General features: G+C 31.7%; 1 protein-coding gene across 1 annotated transcript in view; it reads left to right on the top strand.

Moving 5' to 3' along the window:
- The first annotated feature begins 2,167 nt into the window (after window positions 1–2,167).
- LOC108556626 (apoptosis-stimulating of p53 protein 2) overlaps window positions 2,168–16,641 on the top strand; it is a 40,823-nt gene continuing 26,349 nt past the window's right edge. The window contains exon 1 of the mRNA XM_017912807.1: window positions 2,168–2,738. Coding sequence (XP_017768296.1) covers window positions 2,622–2,738 — 117 coding nt within the window. The 5' untranslated portion in view covers window positions 2,168–2,621. The remainder of the gene's footprint in view (window positions 2,739–16,641) is intronic.

Below are 16,641 nucleotides of genomic sequence, written 5' to 3' on the forward strand. Positions count from 1 at the left end.
GTCGTTAACTGGTTTTACTCTGTCACGCTATCATTTTTTACCATTTCCGGATTGCATCGTAATAGAACATCTCATACATCCTACAGTATCTCTGGATTAATATAAGTTTGTTTATGTTTAAATAATGATAATTAGAAAACAAATCAAAACTTTTCTAATTATTCAACATAAAAGGTAAGCTCGTGATTTATTTAAATCAATTAGCACAAGAACAGAAGAGCCACGTGGTCGATAATCAGTTAGGTGCGTAATCTAACAGCAGATGCAAATACCTACATAAATTAACATCAATTTAACATTGAGGCAATTCCAGAATTAGCATTCGTGCAGATTTATAACGCTTGCAGTGCTACGCGAATGAAAAGGGTTCTTTCTCCTTTTTTTTCTCTCTGCTCTTTGCGCTAAGAAAAATAATGTTGCTTAAGGGATTTGGAATGAAGATTAATGTTGCCGAAACGGTGGCCGAAGAATGCGAGGGCGGGTTTGAAGGAGCAAAAATAATTCATGTGACCGTAAAATTCACACTTTACGGTCTTTAAAAGAGAGCGAAAAATACAAGAAAAAAAAATATAAGCGCATGGTCAGAAAATGAAACTTATGTAAAAATAAATTTGTGTTAATTTATGTAATGAGCCGAGCTATGCACAAGTTCGTAAAAGTGGAGCGAAGGATCGTGCGTGCTGTTTTAAAAATAAGTTTTTGATGGCCCAATAAATGCCGCTGGAGATGAAATGAGATGAGCTCTTCATCGCAGAACAGAAGAGATCCAGCAAGCAAGCAAGCAAATAAATAAATAAATAAATGGCCGACACGCTGCAGCGCACTTCTACAACACGTGCGTAAATTAATCAGCTCTTCGCTATTTTTACGAGAGCTTTTTTAAATTTAGATGCCTCAAACATTCATTAAGGAATCAATCAATCTTCTTGCTCCCCTTTTTTTTTTCTTCTTTTTCCTTAACACTCAACAGATTACCTTTTATTTCTTCGTTCCACGCACAGAAGACAAACACTTACAAATTGTTTTAGCACTCCTTTGGAAATGATTTTTTTTTTCAATTCGCTTGCTACGCAGCAATTCTATTCAATTGGAAATAATAGACTGCCGTTGATCGAGGTTTTGTAATTGAAACAGAAACTAATTGATTTAATGATTAAAAAGCTATAATCAATTAATTAGAAACCGAGTGTAGTAAATTTACGGTATACGACGTTGATGTTAATATAGAATGTCTTGTAATAAGGAAATTTCTTCCATCTACAAGGTTGAGAATGATCAACTAAATACTTAAGTAAAAATAGAATTAATAAACTACTCGTCTAGGATTTCTTTATTACCGACAGCTGAAATGAATGTGTTCACTAGTATAACATTATTATTTTTTATGAGTATGTACAAATCGAAGAAATAATACATTAAAATTATATATTTATTGCATTTTTAATAAATATTAATATCTGACTTTTACTGTACATCATGAATTTAGTGCCATTAATTTTATAAGGATAATCCTTCAAAAACTTAATACAATTATATACTTAAGATATAGAAAAAAATGTACATATTAGGAGGTTTCTTTCCTAACTGATCATCAACTTCATCCATTAGCCAAATAAAATGTGCATAAATGAATAAGCGCGAATATTTTTGATGAAATTGCAAATATAATATGTGATAATAATTTTGAGACATCATTCCATTATAAATTATTTAAAATTTAACTAAGTGACAAATGATATTTATCGCTTGCTATATGAAATGTATACCTTTATAATTCTTTATGTTTCATATATTCTTTGTTGTGGTTGAGGTGTGAAAGACAAAGTGTTGTTGATACTGTTATCTAGTAATAATAGTTTGCAATAGTAGTGCTGAGTAGATTACATAATTTATTTTATTACGTAAAGTGTTATTTTTCGAGGTAAGCAGTAGATAGTGTAACAGATTGTTTGTACTTTCAGCAATGTATATAAACATTAGATTGTTGGCTCAGTAGCTGAGAATGTTTTGGTAGGCGGAATGTTGTGCCAAAGTGCAATTCCGTGTGTATGTATGCGTGTATAAATATGCCGAATGGCGAGGAATCTGTTGGGTAGGTAGCAACTAGTATCTCGCCTGTGTTCTATCTCTGGTTCCAGTTGGGATGGGATTAGGTTTCAGGCGGTGGCAGTTTTGCTGCAGACACATACCGCGAGGTCACGTGACACGCGTCCGCTAAATATACATCGTGGACGCGACTTGTCCATTGCGTTCCGTCTTTTGGTTCAGCGTCGACGGCGTCGCCGACGTCGGCCATGGTCCAGCAGTCTTCATCATCATCATCGAGTCCCTAGATCTCATCTGGATTTAAGTACGAAAACAAAATCCCGTGCAGTTCAGGTGCGCGTTTCCAACTCTCAACCCCAAGTGCGCCACATGAAGCGTACAGCCATTACATTGGGACCATTGGAGTATAATTCGGCTTTACGATTTGAATTTTTGCAAAAATTCCCAAACGGTCGTAAAAATAGAACGTTAAACGTTGATCCGGCTTTGTACGCTCCAATAATCCTTGCAGTTCCATCAAAGTGAAACAGATAGAAGCTATACATTCATTTCTCGCGACTTTTAATTGAATTGTGATGGACCTGTTAAGTGACAAGATTGATGTGGAAGAGGAGGAAGACTTCAGCACCGTCGTTAGCGTCACCCGAACGGCGCTACTCAAAAGGGCATTGCAATTTGGCGGCCTTAAACCTGTAAGTCAACACTGTCAAGACAAAAATCCTTTTATCATATTGGATCTTTCCTTTGCATGGAAATCCGGTAACAGGCATCCCTTTCATATGCGCATGCCATACCTGTTATTTGATTATCCTTGCTACTCGCTTCAAAATAACGATGCAACGTTTGTACACATAAAAATATGCATTTTTTGTTTTGTAAATATTAATATTTTATATTATATACATACATATATTCAATTTCATGGTTATTTATTTAAAATGAGTTCAATGAAATATTCATTCATGTACTTTATACACGGAATTTTTAAATTTGGTAGCTGGCCAACAAATATATGTGGGCCATGAAAAGTATGCAAAAATAAATAAACACAATAAGATAAATATTTAGGTTTTTTTTCTGAATTTACTCACTTATAATGTGAGAGAAAATCTGAAACAGGTATTTCGTATTATCTTCCCCTGGTTTAGCAATATTTTGATTGAAATAGATTTGAAAATATGAATATTTATTAATATAAATAAATTGCTGATTCATTTTCTACATTAGTAACGACATTTTCTACTACAGTGAATCTTTGTTTAACTTTCGATTATTAGTTCGAGTTTTTTTTTTCTTAATCCAATCAAAATTTGGTTTAATGATTTATATTATAATAATTATAAATAAGTCTGGTTATCTTTAAATAAGTAATTATATATATTTATTTAGCATACATCAATCAATAGGGATTTATTATTATATCCATCTAGTCGAGTCGAAAAAAAAAGTTATATCCTCTGTGCGAAACAGACGGTGATTTTTATAGGGTGGGACGTTAGTAAGTACTTTATATTCCGTTGAGATCATGTTCCCGGCGGACCGTTGAAAATATGGTAGTTCACATTCGGTATATTTGCTGGTCGGTAGATTTTTATCACATCTACACTCGAGGAGGGAACTCGTAAAATGAAATAAATAAATAAATAAATAAATAAAACAGAATAATAATAAAACAAAATAAAATAAAACGAGCATACAGATCCAGAGGAAAGTATGAAACAGGAGTCGAGGAGAAGAGGAAACATCTGTCACACTAACTGAGCCGAATAGTGAAATATTGCTGGGAAGATGCAATCATTTATTTATTTAAATCTTCGACAGCGATTGATTTACTTTGATGTTTTATCACCTGATTTAGAGAAGAAGAAAAAAAAGAGAGCATGAAAATGCTCGAAGAATTCATGAAAACATTTATTTTTCTACATTCTATTAAAACAAGAACTTTCGATTAAATGTCTTTCACGTTCCTACGTTCACGATTAATTCCAGGTAATAAACAGCTAATTATTCCAGCAAAAACAACATTTTAATTAATCTATTAATTACCCTATAATCATTCTATTTTTAATTAACTGTTCTTGGAGACATAATAAAACAGCCTTTTTCATTTCCATCGTTTTTAATTAATTATACATTGTTTGGATTGTTGCGTACGCATGTTTCTCATTATGCGTTTGCAGTAAAACCGGTTCCAAAGCATTCATTTAATCAATGTTTCTATTAAGGATTCTCAACTATTCCCGAGGTATTATAACACTTTAATGATGAAAAATAAATGTGTCTATAAAAATAATTATCATTTGGAATGATGAATTTTCTTTTCAAACTATTTATTTTTAGTTGAGAATTGCTGACGTTTTCAACGTTCCCACGAAGATACGCACGGGATGAAAGTTGATGTTTACAGATTCGTAAAATCTCAGGAAATGCAATGTGTATAAAAAAAAACAAACAAAAATAAATATGTAACACTTAATCAAATAAAAATATATCGTGAAAATATTTATTAATAATCAAATTTGGAAATATGGTAGAAAAGACGGATGCTAACGTATATGTAGGAATTACCTATATAAATTGTTTTCTTGGAGATTATTATTAATATTACTTTGCTGAAAATAAATAGAAGACGGCAGGTCAAGGTTGATGTTCTGCAATTTATTTTAATTAACGTGGCTTTGTCACAGACTAAAAAAAGAATCTACTATGGCTACAGTTTTTTTTTATCTTCTTTTTATGAAGGATAAAGAGACGGAACTGCTTAAAAATTCATTACTTTTTAGCGGCTCTTTGGAATGTAGCTTCAGCGGTTCTCCCATTCATTCGTGACCAAAATATTGTTTGCTTTGAATAAAAAAAGGTAAATAAGGTAGGTCGGGTTGGTAAATGTGTTTATTCAAGGTAGACAAAAAAAAACCCGGACCAACATTATGTTTTAAATTATAATTAACAGTTAGAATTACTTAACAAAATAAATAATTTTGCAAAAAAATAAATATAACTTACGTATCATACAACTATAATATTTTTCTTTATGCATATCACATTTTTCAATCCAAAATACAGAATATCTCACATAGTCCTGCTTCGATCTGTCCGGATTCACAATAGTTTGAAACAAACTAAATTTTAATTAAGTATGATAAAACAAATAGTACACACCATTAGTTTTTTTCCTTGCGGTTTTAAAGTCCGGTTTAATTAAAATAAATTACTAAATTTTGTTAAAATATAATACATATTAGGTAGATACTGTAATCTGTCAGTTTTGAGTGTTGGATGTCATGTTTTATCAAGGTTTTAATTTCTATAGTGGTTTTGGTTGACATATCTTCGTTTATATATATATATTTAAATGTCGTATCGAATTACGTTTTTCCTATCTTACATAATTTATCGCCCTCACTGTATGTCGGCACTAGAAAGGAATCTTTTGCTCGTAAAGACTATTTTGAACACAATTTTCCACATTAAAATCCCTTCTGTGCGGAAGCGACAAACTATTTAAGTTAATCATAAATTAACAAATCATTCTGTTGGTTTCACTGCTAACTACTCATTTTCTGTAGTCAATGATGTAATCTCATGGGGGATGATAGAATCATTCCTGGTCTGATCCCGGTATATAAATGCAATTATGTGGAAAATCGGTTTGTTTATGTTTGCGGAATAGAGGTTTAGGCGGTCGGAACAAACGGCATTTGCAAATAGTCCTGGTCGGCCTACCCTGAAGTAATAATGCGAAAGATTAAATGAAAATCCGTGAAATTATTGCTATGCGGTTGACCTTTGAACTACCGCGACGTCATGGATGTAGGTACATATGCATGTTTATTGTTGTGTGCGTTTCTCCTGTGTATCTAACATATCGATTTGACCTAGTCCCTACATTTCCATCTCTCTCCCTCATTCTCTCTGGGAACGAACATATGCTTCTCTAATTTCAATAAATTTCGCCTTTATTACAATTCCGACTCCGGATTAAACTTATTTCATTCCATAAAACCCGCGCACAGAAGAAAATGGCTGAGACACGCATCTCGTCCACTTATATCCTATCCTATACCCTGCGTAAATTTGCATAATACTGTAAACTATACCGAAAATAGGTTAAACTGTGACGTGGGTAGGAAGCTTTCCTCGGATTTCCAGTAAATCCACTTTTTCCCAATTCAAATTCACTTAATTATACAGCAACTTTTCATTTCCTGCGGGAAATTTCTATCCGACTTTTGTTATTTCATTTCTCCCGCAGCTCGTTCCGGATACACACACACAGCCTCATGTTTAACTTGTTTTTGTTGTTGTACTTCTGAATATACATTTTACAAGTGGTTATTTCAAGTCTTCTGCAAAGATGCATTGACCTCCTTTTCCAGGTGCGTCCCAGATATTTTTAGAAATTTCTCTTTCTCGCTCTTTCTTGTCTACACAATCTATTTAAAATGAAATATAATTCACCGACGCGCCGTTTATTTTATCAGGCGAAATTATTTATTATCGCAACACCTATACGTCTGCCGTAAATTAAATGTTTACGAGGGAAATCTCTTTGAAATTCATAAACCATCCAAGCTAAATACGCTGCCTGACTTTACAGTTGCAATTACTTGAATTAAATACTATTATAACTAATAAATTGATTATAATGAAACGCAAATGGATGCTTTAATGGCTTTCTGCCATTAAACACATTCTCTTTATGTTTGTGTTGGTTTAATAGTTTTAGCAAATAATTTTCAACATAGAGAAAATATTATTTCTATGCACAATAATAAGCCAATTTTCAATATGATCTTAGTTTATTCACGTAACGCTTAAAAACTTAGATACATTACAAGTTACTTGGCAAGTATTGTGTAATTTTTACTTATATTAATCTATATAGTAAGCTGTCGAAGCTTATGGCAATCAACAAAAATTAGTTCTTCCTAATTATTTAGAAACAAATCTATAATAATCTCCGGTATTAAAGATAATAATAATTGTAATTACTATAAATTTATAAAGTTTATAATTGCATTTTACAATGATATTTATTTTTTGTTGCAGGTAAGTTCCAATTATCTCTCGAGAAGAGTTAGCTGTAATAGGTAACCACTGAAATTTTCTTTTTCCGTATCCAAGCGCAAATAATAAGAAAAGTTCGCATTTTCCTTTATTATTTCGTTTCCTTTTAATCAGAGATTTAATTCCACGTTAAATATACAAAATGGGAGCGACATTTTTATTTTATTTTTCCTGTAATGCGATTATTTTTCCACAGTTTCTGGCCTCCATTTATTCAGAGTTTTAATGGTTTATCCTATATGATGGTATGCGGAGGGTGGATATGTCGCGATGGATTAAATGTAAATTAACATGTGTAGAGTGAAAAGAGATTCAGGGGATGAGAAAAAAAAGCGTGGGTTTGAAAGTGCAGACTTGTATTTTTTAATGGAGTGAGATGTTCGTTTACGATTTTTTATTATGATTATGAAGAGAGCGGTTTTCAGCTCGCTTTATTTTCTTATCTGACTGAAACAATAAACACAATAGTAAAATAAACAGTCAAAGTGGTTTGATTATTCAGTTAAAATAATTTGTTTTTAGTTGTATATAATCTCGGTCAAAGATAAGAGGACTATTTGCATGGAAAAGTAAGCACTTTTCGCATAATGGAATGATATCTAAAGGGATTGCGCTTAGATCCACAAAGCTTTAGTGAAATTTGTAATTTTATTCTGTTAAACTTATATAAGTAATTATATTTGTTTTGTTGCTGAAACGGCGTATCTAGTGAAGGTTGAATTTTACAAAAGTAATCAGAGCATGACCACTGTCTGCGGAAAGGGAAAATGGGAAGGCTAATATGTGGTCATTAGCTTTGATGTTTCGGATGTCGAGGATGATGAAAATAAAACAAGTCTAGTGTTTGGTTGCGAAGAAGCGGGAGCTGAGGAAAGAAATGTAGTGAACTGTTGGTGGGCATAATAGCATATGTTGTGTTGTCAAATGGGGCGTGAAACTCGAGTCGCCGTTAACAATGAAACGCAAATAAATCAAGCGAGCCATGAAAACGCGAGCCCAGCTTAATATCAAGTAGGTCGTAATAAATCCGTCAACGGCCTACTGTGTTTGCCCTTAGTCCCTATTCCCCATATTAGTTCTTTTATTTCAGTATACCGTGGCCTCAATGTATTATTGCTCTTGGCTTTGTACGTAACTGCGCTATTCTACTTTCATGGCCCGAATAACTACAATATTATCATAAAAAGTTTCAATCCTATTTTTAACACATTTATAAAATCAACAGGATTAACAACTTTTTCAAATCATTATCAGATCATTGTTTCATTAAATGACGCACAGACAACTTCTATTATTTCATCATCCTCAAGAGGTTTGTCAAGAAGCAATTCACCTATATCTCCCTATGAACCACATGCTATAATTTTCACAAGTTGCCGCTTTTTTTTAAATTTACTTCGTTTATATTTACTATTCTATTTATTGTGAAGTTGAAATATCCATCAATCATATATGAGGTGTGTATATGTAAAGTGTTAACTAGTGTCTCTAACAAGACAAGTCGTATCCATTCTATTAAAGATCCTTCCATTTGTAGCGAGCTGTTAAAGCGTTTATTATCACTACACACTTTGCTGTCGCAGTATATTTGTATGTTTAATTATTATGATGATTTTGAAATAAAATAAGAAACATGAATTTACATTTAATTTTTCAAATTACGATAAATATAATATATTTGATTATATAATCTTTAGTTCATTAAAATAAATATTGGTTTGTAACATAAATCAAAGATGCGAGGTAATTGGAAATTCTGGGCCGTGGGTGTATTATCGCCGGATAAGAATGTTACATGGAATTATTGGTTTGAAAATACACTAAATCCCATAAATGCGCTCCGATAAATTGCGATAATCTCAATAGTATTTAGACATGTAGAATAACATAAATTTATTTGAACATTCCACATTCTCTACAGTTCATACGTTTGTTTGAAAATTGTATTTTGCCTATCTTCAAACAATTTCATATTTGCTTTTCTCTATTTATATTGAAGAATAATAGTATTGATTGGATTATCTTATGTTAAAAAATTATATAATTTCGTTGTACTTTCATACAGTTAGTACGTAATGATAGATATGTTTAAATATTAATTATATCTATCAGTTTGTTAACTTATTTATATATTTTTAAGCCATTTGTAGTTGTACAGAAACAGTAACCAAAACCGATAGATGATGTAACATAATATTAGTTATATTTCATTTGACACGTGACAGATTAACTGTGAAATGAAATATTCTTGGAAAATAATATAATCTTTATACCACAGTTCGAATTTTCCAAAAATATCAGCTGTACCTCATACATTTTACAATAGGTTTAAGTATGTTTACATTATATATATATATATACATGTTTACCTTTTATTATATCTACATAATGGATTAATTAACATAAAATCATATTATTATCTACTTTCTACAATAATCGGCAGATGTTATTCCACCATATCGTCAGAACTGATATTCAATCTAACTACTGATTTATAATTCCATTCTCTAATTTGCATAAGTTCGATAAGCAATTCTAACATTGAAATATTTGAGAGAATCAATTCGAAAAGGCTACTACGAATTTGCAATAATATTCGAGTTTAAAATTTATAATTCTTATTCTATTGTAAAATTCAAATTACTTTAGTTTTATGTAATCTTTAATATCTGCTTTAATATCTGAGTCATATTTCGCGAATAAAATTACCTAAATCAAGTAGACGAGAACCATAGATTGAAGAACACTTTAGTATATCACAAATAAGAAAAATAAGAACTATTACTTTATTTATTAATATATTGTGTATATATTTTCAAGTATAGAATAAATTATTATTAATTATTCTTGATAGAGAAAAGTACTAATTATTATTCACTAATTAAATATTTTTATATGACAAAGCTAATGACAAACTTTCTTTCTACAATTAGCATATTTAATACTAATTAAGTAATTATAAAAATTACGTTTTAATAGAGGTAATTTTATAAAAAAAAAAACCAAGACTTTAATTCAAATTAATAATAACAATACTTTGGTGCAAACACATATACAATGAAAAGACTCCACGCCCTAATGTAATTAAATATTTGTAAATAATATGTTATGTTCAATGGAAGTTCTTACAGCGAACAATGGTGCTATAGTACCGATTACATCAATTAATGTTGTGCCAAGTTTTGTACCTGCGAATTGTAGTGTAGAGCAAGGATTCAGCTAACAAGCTTATATAGTGTTAATTATTTAATGGACAAGCATCAGTGGCACGTTCAGTGTATGGAAATTTGGAAGTCGAGTCGGTCCTCATTATAATGTATATTCGCGGTTACGTTCAGCTCCACTGATTGCCAAATAATTGAGCAACATTGATGTGCAAAGTTTCAATGGGCCTTGAGAACTCAAAGGCAACAGTAATATACATCAGTCTGAAGACATACCTTTATATTGTCGACATAACAACAAGCTCTGGAAATCTGCAGACTGAAAAAGTGTTTTTTTTTAAATTGTAAATTGTGTTATTATAAAGCAGTGTATGACACAAAAAAAACATATCTATGTTTGCATGTATATTTTTGTAAGCTTTTTTTTTAAATTATCGATGTATCATCCGGTCTGTGGTGAATAAACAATGGCAGACATACACGAAGTTTTATTTTTCCTGTACACGTACGCAAACTGTGCGAGCCACCCAAATTAATTGCATTATATTGTTTGTTTAATTAAGTTTCCATGTTTAGTGTTTTCAGCACGGAAATTCCGCATCAGTCGCAAACCACGCCGAATACATCAACAAAAAAAATGTACTCTCACACGTAAAATACAAAGTATTTGCGTACATTATTAATGTGTCCAAAAACACTGGCATCCATTTGCGTTATTTCTCTTTTTTTTTTCAAATTTAATCTCGAATTTCGTGTATTTTTTCCACTCTTTTTGTTTATTATTCCCTTTCCACATATAGTTAATACTTCATTGAACCGTTACGAATATATTTTTTTTGCGGTACAATTTTGTTTGTTTCACCAGCGAATAGCAATCTGCTTTGGTAACATCGGCACTGAGCAATCATTCCTAGATATATGAAGTTTTTTATTTGCTCGATTAGTCCGGTTTTAAACAGTCAATAAGTATTTGCAAATAAATAATTTTATCATAAATTATTGGTATTAATTCACAAATAATTTACACTTTAAAAAATATAATTCAAACTAAACTCACATATAATCCATATTTTAAAGTATATTTCCACTATTATTGGTTATCGTTTCAAAGCAAGGGAAAACGTAAGTGTTATGAACGTCTTTCCTGTTGGTAAGTTTACCATCAACTGAGTGAGAATTACAGAAAGCCGTTACTAAATACATTGATTATAATTAGGTTATGACGGTAAAACATTGATCCAATTGTAGCAAACCATCTGCCAATATTAATCTAGAATATTATGTTTTTAATTATTATTGAGAATCATTTCTGTAACAGATGTATCTCAGTGTTGTGTTCTATACGGACAGCATCAAGTTAACGTACATAATGTATTGTAAATTACTGAACTATAAGAAAATATAATATATTTTAATTGACAAATTTATATATATATTCTTTTCAAATTAGTTATTAGATTTGATTAAAACTACAAAGTAGAACAAAGAATAGGTAAAAAAGATGTCGCAGTAATTTCATTAATTGATTGTAATTAGATTGAATTACAGATAATAATAGAAGTAGAGTGTAATTGTTCCTTGGAAATAAATTATTGATCCTAGCGAGCGAAATTGCCCTGAACTGTGCACGTACTGTATACGAGAGCGCAACATTTCCAAACTCAAAACAGGATAAAACTATTAAAACATGCCGTGTGGGCGAATGAGTGAAAATAAACTTGAGAATATATTGTCTTAATCCGATCCGAATTAGACTCGCTCCACATCCGTACAACAAACATTATTGTTCCATGAGTTCCTTTAAACCACAATAAGCCGATCGATCGTGAAAGTCGGCAGAAATAATTTTATATAAACGAGGATAGATGCCATGGTATGTTGAGGCATATTGAAATAGTTTGTAGCCTCTCCACCATAACCACCCGTATGGTTCACCAACCAATTTATATTGTAATAATAATGTTCCTAATAACAGTTCAGGTAGATCACGCATGATTGTTATAACGAAGACAAGCTTTAATGTACGGCCATTTACTGTTACAGAATTTTCAATTTAATTCGAAATATCGCGTTCAACGTCCACTTGAGATACTGCACTTGATCATTATTAAAATGCTCAAAAACACTTTTATTGCACACTTCGTGTTATGGTTATCATTTCATATTATTTCAGTATTTTATTATGGCATCATAATAAAACACGGATTTCATTGCTTATTGCTGTTTTCACGGCGCATGCACTGATAACATTAAATGAACGATAGGCCTTCAACATATTTCTTCAATGCCGATATACTTTATTACCGAATTAAAATCAACATAATCAAAGAAATTTAATTAACACGGAGGTAAGACTGCGGTCATTGTACATGTCTTTTTATGTATGCTTTAAATTATTGTAATTATCATTAGTTAATAATTTTAATTTTTGTCTAATAAGATCTATTATAAACAGTCATATATAACTTGTCTTCAGTTTTATCCTTGAGATATTTCAAATTTGTATATTATTTATTTTGATATATTCATGATTATGATATATACAATATTATTTTACCTTATACAAGAGAATTGCGTGATAAAGTCAAGTAAATTACCTTAGTTTTTGATCTTTAACGAATATTGTACAAATTTGATACAAATATATGATATAACTGAAAGAATCCATCCATAACAGTATAATTCAGTGATTAATCCAACCTTGATTTTTATTATATTTCGCATAAATAAACAGTAGCCATAAAATGAGTAATCAACAAACCATGACAAAAATATGAAAACAATAAAATTAATTAAGCAATTAACATAATTCGATTAAGTCGTCAGATTAAAATGCAATGAAGAAATTAATAGGTTTCAGATGACGGCGTTCGACCTAGAAACGAAACTTTTCCTCCAAGAATTTTCACAAACGCTATTCAAACATTGTTTGCGTTTACTCGATACATCGTACAGCGCAATTGTTTCCATTACTATAATCTATTGTAAGTGGATCAGTTGTTGAATGGAACCCACGTAAATGCAGTCAAAGATAAAACTTGTTTATTTACGTCGATAAGAAGTCTGCTGAGAACGCAGTAGAATTGTAAAAGAAAAAAAAAACATATCGAGTAAACAGATTCAGTGCACAGGTAGTAATCGATTTTGATGCATTAAAATAATGCACGATATTGTGCTTGAAACGCTAATTATAGACTTGGTGGCAGTTTATTTGCATATCAAACGACGAGCATTCCAGCATGATGAATATAAGGTAAATGTTGAGCAGTAAAATTCTCATTAGCGTAGAGTAATAAGATGAAAACTCGTAACCGAACAAAAAAAAAAGTTGCTTCTATAAATTCGATATTACAATAAATTATCCTATAATTAAAGTAATAAAACGTCCTCGAATATGTGTGTGTGTTATTTATTCATTTTATGTGCGCAGCGTGCTTTTACCATGAGAATCCGCAGAAGCTCTAACTTCTAGTTTGTTTCTACTGTTTTTTTTAGTTGTTGCTTTCATTTTTTTGCATTCTGCGAATGCAACGAACTCGGTTAGTAAATGCATCTGAGAGGCTACAAGTTTTCGCTTCCTTGCATGCCTAGATAAAAGTTTTTGTAATTGGTTCACACGATTCTTCCTTGTGGGAGGAAATCGTCTGTGGTTCTGTGGGCCGAAATAAATTAGCACCACTAATTACTTCTTCGTCGGAATTAGTTTAAAAGTTTATTTTGCGAGGTCTCTCTTTTTTTTTCTTCAATTTCTGGTAAAGGCAAACGTCCTGTTGTGGTGTTTCTTTTGTCGGAAACAAATTGTTCCATTAGTAGTGGGTAGGACAGGCCGTGGTTCTCAAGTGGTTGGCGTTTAATGGCCAAGCCACCCCAGATACAAATCATCCTTTGATCTGCATGAAATATAACCCGGGTACTGTCCGGGGGTTATCCGTCTAACAGTCCCATTGACGCCCTTTCCCTGTCGGAACAGACTGCGTTATAGATTATATCGCATCACTCCTATCCCAGAAGTTACAGCCCGAATCAAAAAAAAAACTGAACTAAATTTAAACTTTAAACTCTTCTCTTCCACTTTGTTACATGCCAGATTGATACATCTTTAATTAACCTCTATTCCGAAGATTAATGGAACTGCAAAAAAGCAATTAAATAGTAAAAATATTATTTAAGATTTTATTTTCAATTTTTTTTACTGTAATTGTTTATAATTTTTTTTTAAATATTGCATAATAATAGAGATAATTAATAACTTCTATACAGATTATTTTATACGACAAACTGATACTTTTTTAATTTATTTAATCCATAATTGTTTTATGAATATATTGTCAGCAACTGAACACCCACCGATCAATTAACAATAATTGCATTCAAAACAAAATTCATATGGAAATATTATATGTGTATTTATAAAAAAAATACTACATAAATAATTGGTGCTTGCAAATTAAATTGACTGGTTTCCCATATTTCGCACAAATCAGCTTAATTCTGTCGCTTCATTATTAAACTAATCAATTATCGTTGCAAACTAAACCGCTTTTAATTTAGAAAAAAAATATATTAAATTAAATGCGTATCAATTTATGATACTTTTTAAACTTATTTGCGTATTGTGTGTACGCATTTAAACATATTGCTATTATTGATATTTAATACAAATTTTCGTATATTTCAAAGCTTTTTATCTATAAAAATAGACTTTATTGTTTAATTGATGTATGTTATAATTAAAAATAAGTAATACTATTCTATTTTCATCTTCTTTTTTATATGTTGATGATTATATAAAAGAAATGTAAAAGATATTATTTGCATGCTTTCAGTTCTAGTTATGTAAAAATCTTGATATATCCGAGCTGTTTGAAACAGTAATAAATCCCTTATAATGTTGATCCGTGATGGTAAAAGTTTTAAACGAATTTTCCAGATGAATTCCATTTTGTTGGAAGCTTGAATCGATGGATTTCGTATCTCCAGTGCTCACATTAATTTTGATAAAATAGTTTCCGTATATTCAAATTTCCGACTTTCAAATTATTACAGTTTATAATTTAATGATTTATATAAAATATTGACATTTATTACAACAGTTACAAAATCAGAAGTATAGCAATAAATAAAATTACATTTTCATCACTTACTTACAGAGCGTAGATTTTAATCAACTTCAAATCATTTCGTTTTTAAGAATTAATTGAATAAAATATTTTACAATGTATGTAATATAAATTTAATTTTTTTTTCGAATTTTAATTTGAAGGCATTCGGATGAAAAGAATCCTAACAGGATTTCGCTCGAGTATTCTTGTTACGTTATTTTCGCGTGGTTCTAATGAATTTACACGATTGTAAGCGGCTGAAGCGTAACCGTAGTAGCCGCCTTTTGACGAAGAAAAGAAAGCACGAGGAATCCTACTACTACCACCCGATTTAATTAAATATTTAATGTTATTGTTGCCGGCATGGATGGCGTGTTTCGTAATTCCGCGACTGTATTTTACGGATTACTCGGCCGTTCCGGGGAAATATTCAAATATCTCACGGTACGCGCCGTTTCCGCAACGGGGTTCATTTAGCAAATCCATCTGCATGCAGATTCGTTGATTTGCGTCTCAGCTCCGACGAGACTGGCACATTGTCACCATGTATAATGTAATTGTGTCTCGGGGGGCTTGTCGACAGGCCTGTCCGGCAGCTGATAACGGCTACCCCCGGCATTAAAGCTACCCCCCTCATCCACTACCGACGATCGTAACTGTCCCCTCCACCCCTCTATACGTAAGACCCCCCGTGCCGGACCCACCCAGAATGATCCTCCACTTGTGGATCAAGGAGAACCAGAGAGCTTTTCCACGTTGCCGACCACCCGTCTCATGGAAACTTGCCGTCGCCAGTCTACCATTATTCCTAATTTGTTCTGTTTCGGATGCTGCAGCTGTAATCGTCGAATCATGCTGCATTTGTGATCAAGTTAGACTCTGAAATTCCATTGGAAGTTGATTGTGCGCAATTTAATAAATAATACACATCAGGGAATTTAATACATGGCTTTACGAATGCACACATCTCCCCTAACCGACACTGGAAATTCGCGTTCTATTCCAGTCCGCCAAATTCAATAATCTAAATAAATCAGCACCAACTAGCCGTGTAATGTTTCACAACAATTGTTACCTTTCTGTTTGTTTCACATTGCTGTATATTTTCAGTTTTTTTTTAATCGATTTGATACATACCCTCGCAGTGTATGTGAGCTCTTTGATGTTCTAGCTATATTGCTATCTAATTAACCATCAATCCTGGGGACATATTATCATCCCTTCACTGAGCGAAGCCTTGAAGCAGATAATTAGGATAA

Source organism: Nicrophorus vespilloides, unplaced genomic scaffold (assembly GCF_001412225.1).
Source record: "Nicrophorus vespilloides isolate i.1.1-1 unplaced genomic scaffold, Nicve_v1.0, whole genome shotgun sequence".
In the NCBI taxonomy this organism is placed as follows: Eukaryota; Metazoa; Arthropoda; class Insecta; order Coleoptera; family Silphidae; genus Nicrophorus; species Nicrophorus vespilloides.